An 11,994-nucleotide genomic window follows, 5' to 3' on the forward strand; every position below is an offset into this window, starting at 1 on the left:
CCGCGCGCGGTGGGGCAGGGGGACCGGCCGGCCCCGAGCGCTCGGCCGGCGCTCGGCCGGGGCTGCCGCGGCTCCTGCCCGGGTCCTGGCCGACGGCTGCCGTCTGCCGTGCTTCCTGGCAGAGCCCCCTCCCGTTTCTCTCGGCAGTTCCCGGGCTTTTTGAATGAGACCAGGTGTTCGGAGGAGCCGGTGTTCCTTCCCAGCGCTTGTGGTTAAGGAGAGCTTTGGGGAGGAGGTGGGGCGTGTCGTGCCCCGAAGGAGGGGATGTGGCGCACCCCAGCGGGACGATCTCGCTGGGAAGGCAGTTAGGGGATTAGTTTGCCCGCGTGAGGGGCACCCCCGAGGGAGCCGGGTGGATTAGGTGTGCGCGGCGTGAATAGTTGGTCTCCGGAGGCTCCTCGCAGATGGTGCTTCTCTGCACCCCGGTTTGTAGCGGTAAAGGGGTCCCCAGCAAGCAGGAGCGACTTAGAAACAAACGCATGAGGCTTTTGCCCCGCAGCTCCAAACAGTCTAGACTAGAAAACTGAAGCACAAGATAATATGCAATGGAGAAAGAGCTGTTTTTATGGCTGTTTTTATGGTCCTGACGATCTTGAAGATTTTGGAAATACTTGCGTTGAACTGATGGCTTTTTAAGGGAGAAAACAAGTTTGCTATACACTTCTGACATCGTTTATTAAGTTTCTGTTCTGTGCAACGTCCATTATGGGAACAAAACAGAAGCCTAGGGGTTATTGTTTAGAGCTGCCCTTGGACGAGATGTAAACTGCAGAGGGAAACTAAGTACGTACAACCGTGGAAGAGACTAGACCTGTGCTGTCTGCGTTCAGTTCAGTAGCCACTAGCCACGTGCGGCTCTTTACATCTTAATTAGTTAAAAGCCAAAAAAAAAAAAAATTAAAAACACGTACTATCCGTTTTTCAAGGGCTCAGTAACCACACTTGACTAGTGGCTACCCTATTGGACAGTGCAGATGTAAAATAGTTTCATCATCACAGAAAGTTGTGTTGGTTAGTGATGCTATGGACTGTCGATCATTAAAGAGTAATAGTTGTGTTGCCCAGTGAGTATGCCAGCGGGTCTTCAATTCATTGAGCATCTATATTACTGAGCACTCCCCACTGGCCATGCACTGTGCTGGAGGCTAGGGAACCTTGGGGAACCTGTTCCCTATCTCCAGATTCATTTGCACTGCACAGTTAGTTCTTCATCTTTTCTGACCTATTAATATATACTTTGTTCTTAATCTTTTCATGTGCTCCTCGGATAAAAACTGTTAGTTATAGTGTGCTTTTCTCTTAAGGAGCTACTGCATTTTATTTGCAGATATTTTATACATGGTAATGGTTTTAAGTTTAAAAAAAATTGTTTCCTTGACCTGCCTTTGTCAGATTTGACCTCATTATTATGCCATTTTCATACAAGGAATTGGGAAGATTTTTATTTTTCTATGCCCTGGGATAGTTTAAGTCAGTGATTCCCAAAGTGGGCGCTACCGCCCCGCGGTGGGCGCTGCCACGATCCAGGGGGGCGGTGATGGCCACAGGTGCATTTGGGGGCGATGAGTAACTGCTATTAAAATTTAAAAAAAATTAATTTCCAGGGGCTGAGTAATATTTTTTCTGGAAAGGGGGCGGTAGGCCAAATAAGTTTGGGAACCACTGGTTTAAGTAATACATGAGTATTTCTTGCAAATTTGAAAAAATAATCGTGAAACTACTTTGAGTCTGGATTTCTTTCAGGGTGATAGTCTATATAGACTTGTTTTTCTTGGATTAATTTTGGTAATTTCTGATTTTTCTAGAAAATAATACAGTAAGATTTTCTAGTTAATTGTAATAGAGTACTACATAGTATTGTTTTTTTAATTTTTTTAATTGCATCTGTGGTTATTTCCATTCCTCATTCCTGTTTTGTGTAATTATGCTTTATTTTTCCCTGATCTGATAGCTAGAGGTTTACTTTTTTTTTTAATCCAAGGAAACAGCTCTTGGATTTAAATTTAATTCTATTTCTTTTCATCATAATTCATTATTTCAGTTTTTATCGGTTACTGTTTCCCTAGATTTATTTTTATAAAATATATTTCTATTGATTTCAGAGAGGAAGGAAGAGGGAGAGAGATGGAAACATCAATGATGAGAGAGAATCATTGATTGGCTGCCTTCTGCACGCCCCCTACTGGGGATGAGTCTGCAACCCGGGCATGTGCCCTTGACCAGAATTGAATCCAGGACCCTTCAGTCCCCAGACCAGCTCTGTCCACAGCCAAACCGCCTAAGGCTATTTTGATTTTTTTAACTTAATGTATTGAATGCTTAATTGGCTTATTTAAAAACATTTTTAATAGCTTTATTGAGCTATTACACATGTACCATACAATATACCCTTAAAGTGCACAATTCAGTGGTTTTCAGTATATTCATAGATATGTGCAACCATCACCACAGTCAATTTTAGAACATTATCATCACCTCAAAAAAGAATGTACACTTTAGCTATCAGTTCCCTATCTTTCATTCCTCTAAGTAACCATTAGTTTACTTTCTCTATAGATTTGCCTATTGTGGGTACTTAATATAAATAGAATCATATGTGGTATTTTGTGATTGGTTTCTTTCATTTAGCATGATGTTTTCAGGAAATATATATATAGCATGCGTCATTCCTTTTTGTGGCTGAAAAATATTCTATATGGATATACTATATTTTGTTTATCCATTCATTAGTTGATGGGCTTTTTAAATTTTATTTTAATCTTTTGGCTGTTATGAGGAATGCTGCTGTAAACATTTGTGTATAAGTTTTTGTGTGGACATAAGTTTTTATTTCTTTTGGATATATATGAATGGAATTGCTGGAACATATAGTAACTCTATTTTAACCTTTCGAGGAACTGCCAGACTGTTTTCCAAAGTGGCACCATTTTATATTCCCATAATGTATGAAAATTCCAGTTTCTCCACATCCTCTCCAGCACTTATTATTTGATTTTTTGATTATAGCCATCCTCAGAGTGTGAGATGATACCCTTATTGTGGCTTTATTGTTATTTTTAAAATTCTCACCCGAGGGTATGCTTTCATTTATTTATTTATTTATTTTTGAGAGAGAGAGAGAGAGAGAGAGAGAAACATCGCTGTGAGAAATATTGATTAGTTACCTCCCTTACTTGCCCAGACCCAGTATCAAATCTGAAACCTGAGTATGTGCCCTGACTAGGAATTGAACCTGTAACCTTTTAGTGTATGGGATGACACTCCAACCAACTGAGCCATTTGGCCAGGGCTCTCTCTTATTGTGGTTTTGATTTGCATTTCCCTGATGGCTCATGATATTGAGAATCTTTTCATGTATTTATTGGCCATTTATATATCTTTGATGAAATGTCCATTTCACATCCTTTGCCCATTTTTAATTGGATCATTTGTCTGCTTATTATTGAATTGTATGAATTGCTTATATATTCATATTTTCCACGTTGTGAATCTTCAGATTCCCTTTATAAGGTGTATGATTTGCAGTATTTTCTCCCAGTCTAGGTTGTTTCATATTCTTGATAGTGTTCAAGAATGTGAAGTTCAGTTTTTTTTTTCCTTTTGTTGCTCATATTTTTGGTATCATATCTTAGAATCTATTGCCAAATGTAAACCTGTTACCCTATGTTTTTTTCTAAGAGTTTAACAAAGTTATTGCTCTAAATAGGTCTTTGATCAATTTTGAGCTAATTATATATACATATATATTTATTAATTTCAAAGAGGAAGGGAGAAGGAGAGAAAGAGAAACATTAATGATGAGAAAGAATCATTGATCAGCTGCCTCCTGCATGCCCCCTACTGGGATCGAGCCTGCAACTTGGGCATGTGCCCTTGCTGGAATAGAACTGTGACATCCTGGTTCATAGTTCGATGTGCAACCACTGACCCACACTGGCCGAGCTTGGGTTAATTTTTTGTTAACAATTTTATTTACTTACTTATTTATTGAATTTGTTGAGGTGAAATCCTATATAAAAGGCTAATATGCAAATTGACCAAACAGCCGAACAACCAGTCACTATGACGCACACTGACCACCAGGGGGCAGACGCCCAACACAGGAACTGCCCCCTGGTGGTCAGTGTGCTTCCACACTGGTTTGTTGAATGCTTTACGATGAAATGGGTGTTAGATTTTGTCAAATTATGCTATTAATTGGTGTATTATATTAATTGATATTGGTTGTTAAGCCATTTGTGCATTCTGAGGATAATTTACTGCATCATGATATATAAATACTTTATATGTTGCTGAATATAGGAACACAAATATACTAATTTACCTAGTATTTTCTTTTTAATTTTTTGCGTATGTATTTCCAAGATACTGGCCCATAGTTTTCTTGTGATGTTTTTGTCTGGTTTAGTATCAGGGGAATGTTGACTTTATAAAATGCGTTGCAAGTGTTCCTTTTGTTTTAGAGTTTGAAGGATCAGAATTAATAATTTTTTGACTGCTTGGTAGATTCTATCATATGTGTTTGGGCTTTTCTTTTTGGAAAGTATTTTAATTATAAATTTATACTGTTTTTTTCTACTCAGATCACCTATTTCTTCTTGAGTCAGTTTCAGTAAGTTGTGATTTTTCAGGTGTTTGTCCATTTCCTCTAACTTAACAAATTTCTTAACATACAGTTATGTATGTTATCATAGTACAGATGCTCCTTGACTTTAAATGGGGTTCAGTCCCAGTAAACCCATTGTAAGTTGAGTATAAGTTGAAAATGCATTTAATACACCTAACTTACTGAACATCATAGCTTAGCCTAGGCTACCTTAAATGTGCTGAGAACACTTACATTATTGGGATGTAGCACCATCATGAGTTTTAATTGCCTTCCTCTTCTCACCAGAAGCAAGAGCCACAGATGGGCATTTTGTTGGCATGATGGGATGTGAAAGCATAAAACACAGTACATTGTAGATTATTGGTTATTTATCCTCATAATCTTGTGGCTGATTTGGAGCTGAGGCTTGCTGTTGCTGCCCAGCATCACAAGAGTATCATATTGCATATTGCTAGCCTGGGAAAAGACCAAAATTCAAAATTTGAAGTATGGCTGAAACCGGTTTGGCTTGGTGGATAGAGTGTCCGCCTGCGGACTGAAGGGTCCTGGGTTCGATTGCGGTCAAGGGCATGTACCTTGGTTGTGGGAATATCCCCAGTAGATGTGCAGGAGGCAGCTGATTGATGTTTCTCTGTCATCGATGTTTCTAACTCTGTATTTCTCTCCCTTCCTCTCTGTAAAAAATCAATAAAATATATTAAAAAAATTTTTTTTGAAGTATGGTTTCTACTGAACATATAAGATAGCCACCATCGTAAGGTCCAAAGTTTGTAAGCTGAACCATAAGTTGGGGATCGTCTGTATCCTTTATAATTCTTTGTATATTTGTAGTGTCATTAGTCAAGTCCCCTCTTTAATTTCCAATTTTAGTAATAGTGTAATAAGAGTATGTTTAATTTTGTGAGAAACTGACAAACTTTCTTGCAAAGTGACTTGCCTTCACTTCTTTTGGATATATACCCAGAAGTGCGATTGTAGGATCATATGGGTCATATGGTAGTTTTGGTTTTAATTTCCTGAGGGACCTCTGTTCTGTTTTTTGTTGTTTTTTTTTTGTGATGGTTGTACCATTTTATATCCTACCAACAAGGGTTCCAGTTTTTCAATATCCTGGCCAATAATAATAATTATTATTTTTAATACTAGCCATCCTGATTAGTGTGAGGTGATTTCTCATTGTAGTTTTTTAAAAATATATACATATTTTAATTGATTTCAGAGAAGAAGGGAAAGGGAGAGAAAGCTAGATACATCAATGATGAGAGAGAATCATTGATCAGCTGCCTTCTACATGGTCCATTCTCAACCACTGAGCCACAACCGGCTGGGCTATTTTTTAAAAATCTTTGTTGTTGACAGTATTATATATGTTCCCTTTTTTACCCCATTGGCCCCTTCTAGCCTCCCCCCCCCACCCCAGGCCTTCACCACCCTGTTGTCTGTCCATGGGTTACGCATATATGCATATGAGTTCTTTGGTTGATCTCTCCCACACCCTCACCGCCTTTCCCCCTTCCCCCTGCCTTGCCTCTGTGATTTGACCATCTCTTCCATGTTTCTGTGTCTCTAGATCTATTTTGTTCATCAATTTATTTTATTAGATTCCACATATGAGTGAGATCATGTGATACTTGTCTTTCTTTGACTGCCTTATTTATTAGCTTAGCATAATACTCTCCAGGTCCCTCCATGCTGTGTCAAAGGGTAAGAGGTCTTCTTTTTTACTGCTGCATAGTATTCCATGGTGTAAATGTACCACAGGTTTTTATCCATTTTTCCACTGATGGGCACTTGGACTGTTTCCAGATCTTAGCTATTGTAAATTGTGCTGCTATAAACATAGGAGTGACACATTCTTTCTGATTGGTGTTTCAGGTTTCTTGGGTATTTGTCTGTTTTTAGGTCACTACCATACTGTTTTAATTACATAGCTTTATAATGTAGTTCTATTTTTTAATATATATTTTTTATTGATTTCAGAGAGGAAGGGAGAGGGAGGTAGAAACATCAGTGACGAGAGAGAATTATTAATCGGCTGCCTCCCACACGCGCCCCAACTGGGGATCAAACCCACAGCCTGGGTATATGCCCTGACTGGGAATCAAACCTTCTACCTTCTGGTGTATGGACAGTGCTCCTCCCTTGTGACTTCTGGTTTGACCCGTTGTTTTTCTAAGAGTATATTGTTTAATTTTTATATATTTGTGGAATTTCAGTTTTTCTTGTGCTGTTGATACCTAGTTTCATCTCATTGTGATTGAAAAAGATAAGTGTGTGAGTTCAATCTTCTTGAATTTGTTAAGACTTGTTTTGTGCTTAATGTGTTCAATCCTGAAGGATATTTCATGTGTACTTGAGAAATGTATATTCTCTGTCGTTGAGTGGAGTGTTCTGTATATTTCTATTAGGTCCAGTGTCTATAGAGTTCAGTTCCTCTATCTCCTTGTTCTTCTATCTGATTGTTCTATCCATTATTGAAAGTGAGGTATTGAAGTCTCTTAATATCATTGAAATATCAAACTTTGCCTCATTAATTTATGAGCTCTGAGGTTTGGTGCATAAATACTTGTTATATGTTCTTGGTGAATTGATCCTTTTGTCATTATAAAATGTCCTCCTCTGTCTCTTGTAACTGTTATTGATTTAAAGTCTTCTTGTCTGATACTAGCATAGACACTTCTGTCCTCTGTTGGTTTCCATGTGCATGAAAATTTTCCCATTCTTTTACTTTCAGCCTATGTGTGTCCTTAGATCAAACTACTTTTCTTCTAGACAGCATATAGTTGAGAATATGTTTATATTGGTTTTGAGAGAGAGAGAGAGAGAGAGAGAGAGAGAGAGAGAGAGAGAGAGAGAGAGAGAGAGAGAGAAACATCAATCACATGTCCTGACCAGGAATCAAACCCACAACCTTTTGGCGTACTGGATGATGCTCCAACCAACTCAGCAACCGGACCAGGGCAGAAGTCCGTTAACTTTTAATATTAAAAACTGACTTAGGAAAGTACTCTTTAGAAATTAATTTATATGAAAAGGCATTTAATCTCAGATCAGAGAATTGCTGATGACACCTGTTTAGTTTTGAAGCACTTATTTTAAGAATCCTCCATCAAGTATTTGGGTCACCCTACTATCCAGAGGCAACTGTGGGAAAGCTGATCAAACATGTATTAGAAATTAATTATTTGATAAAGTCAAAACAGTCAGGTAGACAATAAAAACCAGGAATTCTGGGAAATGGGTTTTTAAGTAAGAACATCAAACATTTAATTTTAACTTTCAGGTTTTCTTTCAACTGATAAAGTGAAGGGGAGTGTTCTTTTTCTCCCACATTGTGTTAATTGTCAACTTGCTAGTTTCTTCCTATTGTGTAGCATTAGTTTTCTACAAATATTCTAATGAATTGAATCCTCTCTTTGTAAGCTGTTATGAATCAGCTGTTTTCAAAGGCAAGACCCCTCATGCTCCACCCCTAGCATTATTTAGCTGCAGTGAATAGCCATTTTGACTTTCATTTTTTCATTCTTCTTTCCTGAAGGGCTTATAGAAGATTAGCTATGCCAAAACATTGGCTGAATTGTTATATATTTAGGTATTTCAGATTACCAAAATGAATTTGCATAACAGCTTTCTTTGTTTTTCTTTATCCTTTAAAAATTGCCATTGAAGCAACGTGGGTATATCCCATGGTGCTCTGTATTTTGAGAAAAACCTCTTGGAACACTTTATATCTTAGAAATCTCTCTCTCCTTTTTCTCTTTAGTTATTGAATAGATTTTCAGTTAAGCTGGCCTTTCTATGACCAAAAACACCTTGTTGTATGTGCTCTGTAAAAATGTTTTGTTAGTGTAGTAGCAGTAATTCTGGGGAAAAATCTGATAACCTTGGGTTTCCTTCAGAGGCTTTTACATTTGTTGTTATTAATATTTTATTAGCATTCATCTTTTTTTAAAATATTTTTTTTATTGATTTCAGATAGGAAGGGAAAAGGAGAGAGAGATAGAAACATCAATGATGAGAGAATCATGGATCAGCTGTCTCCTGCATGCCCCCGATGTGGATCAAGCCTGCAACCTGGGCATGTGCACTGACCGGGAATCGAACTGTGACCTCCTGGCTCATGGCTTGATGCTCAACCACTGAGCCACATTGGCCAGGCAGCATTCACCTTTTTTTTGACTCACAGCTGCCTGTTTTATAACAGCTTTCTTTTTTATGGCTATTGTGTCTTTTTTCTTTATCTCTTTGAGAATCTAAGATATTCTTATTTTTAAAATGTCTTTTGAAGGTGTAGTTTGTAATCACCTTTTTAGTAGGAGTGTTGTTTTGATTTTTGGTGCACCTTCTCTACCTTTGTGTTTTGTGGTTGTCTCCGCCTGTCCCTTGTATCTGCTTTTTTAGGAAGAAGTTTAATATTGGAAGCTTTGGGTTTTTATTCTCCAGGGATATTGGGTAAAATCTTGAGAATCAGTCCCTGAACCAGAGAGTGACTTGACCTAGTTCATTTTTGTTTGATTGCATCTGATATTTTTCATTTGCATTGTTTCAGCCTTGGGCAGCAGTCACAGCTTTTATTGCTGTCTTCTACAACTGGGAGAGCCCTGTTTCAACCAGTTTCATAAAATGAGCCTAGCTTTTATTTTAGTACTTATTATTAGAGCTAATTTCTTAGGTATCTCCAACATTAAGATTTTTACATAATTTGCCTGTCTCTGCTTGCTTCTTCTTCCTCTGGGGATATAGGAAATTAAAGAACTGCTGTAATTTATTGGAAAGTATATTGAGTTAACAGTATAACCATAAGTTCAGTGAGGATTATAACTTGAATAGTGGTTGTGAAGTTGAAATGTTATATATATGAAAATGTTTATAAATTGAGAAATAAATTTGTTAGATTTTGTTAGTACTATGTTTAAATCTGCTTTTGATTTTAAGGTTGTTCCATTGACCAGTCATGTATGGCAACAGTCATCATCTCAAGAAAATAGTAGAACACAGATTTCTGATTCTAATGTGGCCTCTTCGGAAGAAACAGCTCAGAAGGGTTCTGGGGATGATCAGGTATGTCTTATATAACTGGCAAACTATCTTACTTTTGGTAAACAGCATGAGAAATTCTTATTTACCTATGAAGAATGGAAAGAGGTGAATTACTTTAATAAACCCTTACTCAATGGTTAAATATTTACAGGTGATTATCTAACGTTATAAGAAAGTGTCAAAACTGTTTTTCTAAGTGACTGTACCATTTTACATACTCCATAGTGTATGAGAGTTCTAGTTGCTTTGCATTCTTTGAGCTCTTGGTATTATCAATTTTTAAAATTTTATCCATTCTAGGTGTATTATGGTGTTTCATTGTGGTTTTAATATGCATTTTCCTAATGACTAATAATACTGTGCACTTTTTGTGTACTTATTTGCCATCCATGTTTCTTGTTTCTTTTTAAGATTTTTTAAATTGATTTTTAGAGAGAAAGGGAAAGGGGAAGGGGGAGAGAGAGAGAGAGAGAGAGAGAGAGAAACATTGATGTGAGAGTGCAACATCAGCTGCCTACTGCATGCCCCCTACTGGGGATTGAGCCCAGAACCCAGGCATGTACCCTGACTGGGAATTGAACTGGCAACCTTTCAGTTCATGGAAGGACACCCAACCAACTGAGCCATAGCACCAGGGCTCCATCTTTCCTCTTTAGTGAAGTATCTATATGTCTGTTCCCCATTTTTTTTTCTTGCCGATGTGTTTCATTTATTGAATGTTGAGAGTTCTTTATATATTCTAGATGTAAGTCCTTTATCAGATATGTGTTTTGCAAATATATTCCCCCAGTCTGTGTTTTTTCTTTGTATTTTCCTATCTCTCTTTCAAAGAGCAGAAATTTTAATTTTGATGGAGTTGGTTTATTGATTTTTGTTTTTTGGTGGTTTATACTTCTTGTATCCTACCTGAGAAATTTTGAACTAATCATAGGTCACAAAGATTTTCTCCTATATTTTTTGTTAGAACAGGGTTTCTCAACCTTGCCGCTTTTGACATTTTAGGCCAGATAATATTTTATTGTGTGGGCTGTCCCGGGTATTGTAAGATGTTTAGCAGCATCCTTGGTCTCTTCCCACTAGATAGCAGTAATACTCATGTTTGACATATATGTGTGGGTCTCTTTCTGTTGGTTTATTTGTCTTTTCCTCATGCCAATACCACCCTCTTAATTACTGAACTGTCTTGAAATTAGGTAGTGTGAGTGCTCCCACTTTGTTTCTCTTTTTAAAAATGGTTTTATTTATGCTAGATATTTGAATTCCTATATAAATTTTAGAATAAGCTTGACAATTTCTATTAAAAAAGCCTGCTGCGATTTTGATTAAATTGCCTTGAGTCTATACATTAATTTACAGAGACTTGACATCTTAATATTGAGGTCACTAATCCACAAACACAATAGTTTTATTTAGGTCTTTAATTTCGTTGTTGTTTTTTTAGAGGAATTTGTGATTTTTTAAAAAAAATGTTTTTGTTTATTTTTAGAGAGAGTGGGAGGGAGAGAGAGAAAAACATCGACACTAGAGCAAAAGATCTATCTGCTGCCTCCTGCATTCCCCCTACTGGAGATTGAACTCCCAATCTAGGTATAAGCCCTGACCAGGAACCCAACAGCAACCTTTTGGTGCAAGAGACAGTACCCAACCAACTGAGCCACACCAGCCAGGGTTAGATCTTTAATTTCTTTATTAGTGTTTTATTGTTTTTAGTGTGCCAAACTTAGCCCACATTTTGTTAGCTTACTGGTATTTTTTAAGATTTCAATTTTCTGTCCTGGCTGGGTGGCTCGGTTAGAGTGTTATTTTGTGCCCTGACCAGGAATCGAACTGTGACCTCCAAATTCATAGGTCAATGCTCAACCACTGAGCCATGCTGGTTGGGCTATTATTGACTTTTTATGTTGACCTTATATCCTATGACCTTGATAATCTCATTTACTAGTTCTAGTAGTAGCTTTTTTGTACATTCTTTAGAATATTCTATGTTGACAATCATATAAACTGTATTTTTTCTTTTTTTAATATACAGATTACTGTTGAAAAACACAGGTTTGAACTGTGTGGGTTCACTTATACATGGAATTTTAAAAAAATTATATTTTTATTGATTTCAGAGAAGAAGGGAGAGGGATAGAGAGATAGAAACATCAATAATGAGGGAGAGTCGTTGATCAGCTGCCTCCTGGATGCCCCACACTGGGGATCGAGCCTGCAACCTGGGCATGTGCCTTGACCGGGAATTGAGCCAGTGACCTTTTGGTTCATGGGTTGATGCTCAACCACTGGACACACACCAGCTGGGCAGAATTTTTTCATAAATATCAGTACAGTTTGTAAACCGGGGT

The 11,994-nt window shown here is 37.5% G+C and overlaps 1 protein-coding gene across 1 annotated transcript in view; it reads left to right on the forward strand.

Annotated features, from left to right (window-relative positions):
* Window positions 1-11,994, forward strand: part of ALMS1 (ALMS1, centrosome and basal body associated protein) — a 133,650-nt gene that overhangs the window by 506 nt on the left and 121,150 nt on the right. Inside the window, 2 exon segments of the mRNA XM_023760631.1 lie at window positions 1,806-1,816; window positions 9,545-9,670. Of these exon segments, the coding sequence (XP_023616399.1) occupies window positions 1,806-1,816; window positions 9,545-9,670 (137 nt within the window).

Source organism: Myotis lucifugus, unplaced genomic scaffold, assembly GCF_000147115.1.
Source record: "Myotis lucifugus unplaced genomic scaffold, Myoluc2.0 scaffold_186, whole genome shotgun sequence".
Classification (NCBI taxonomy): domain Eukaryota; kingdom Metazoa; phylum Chordata; class Mammalia; order Chiroptera; family Vespertilionidae; genus Myotis; species Myotis lucifugus.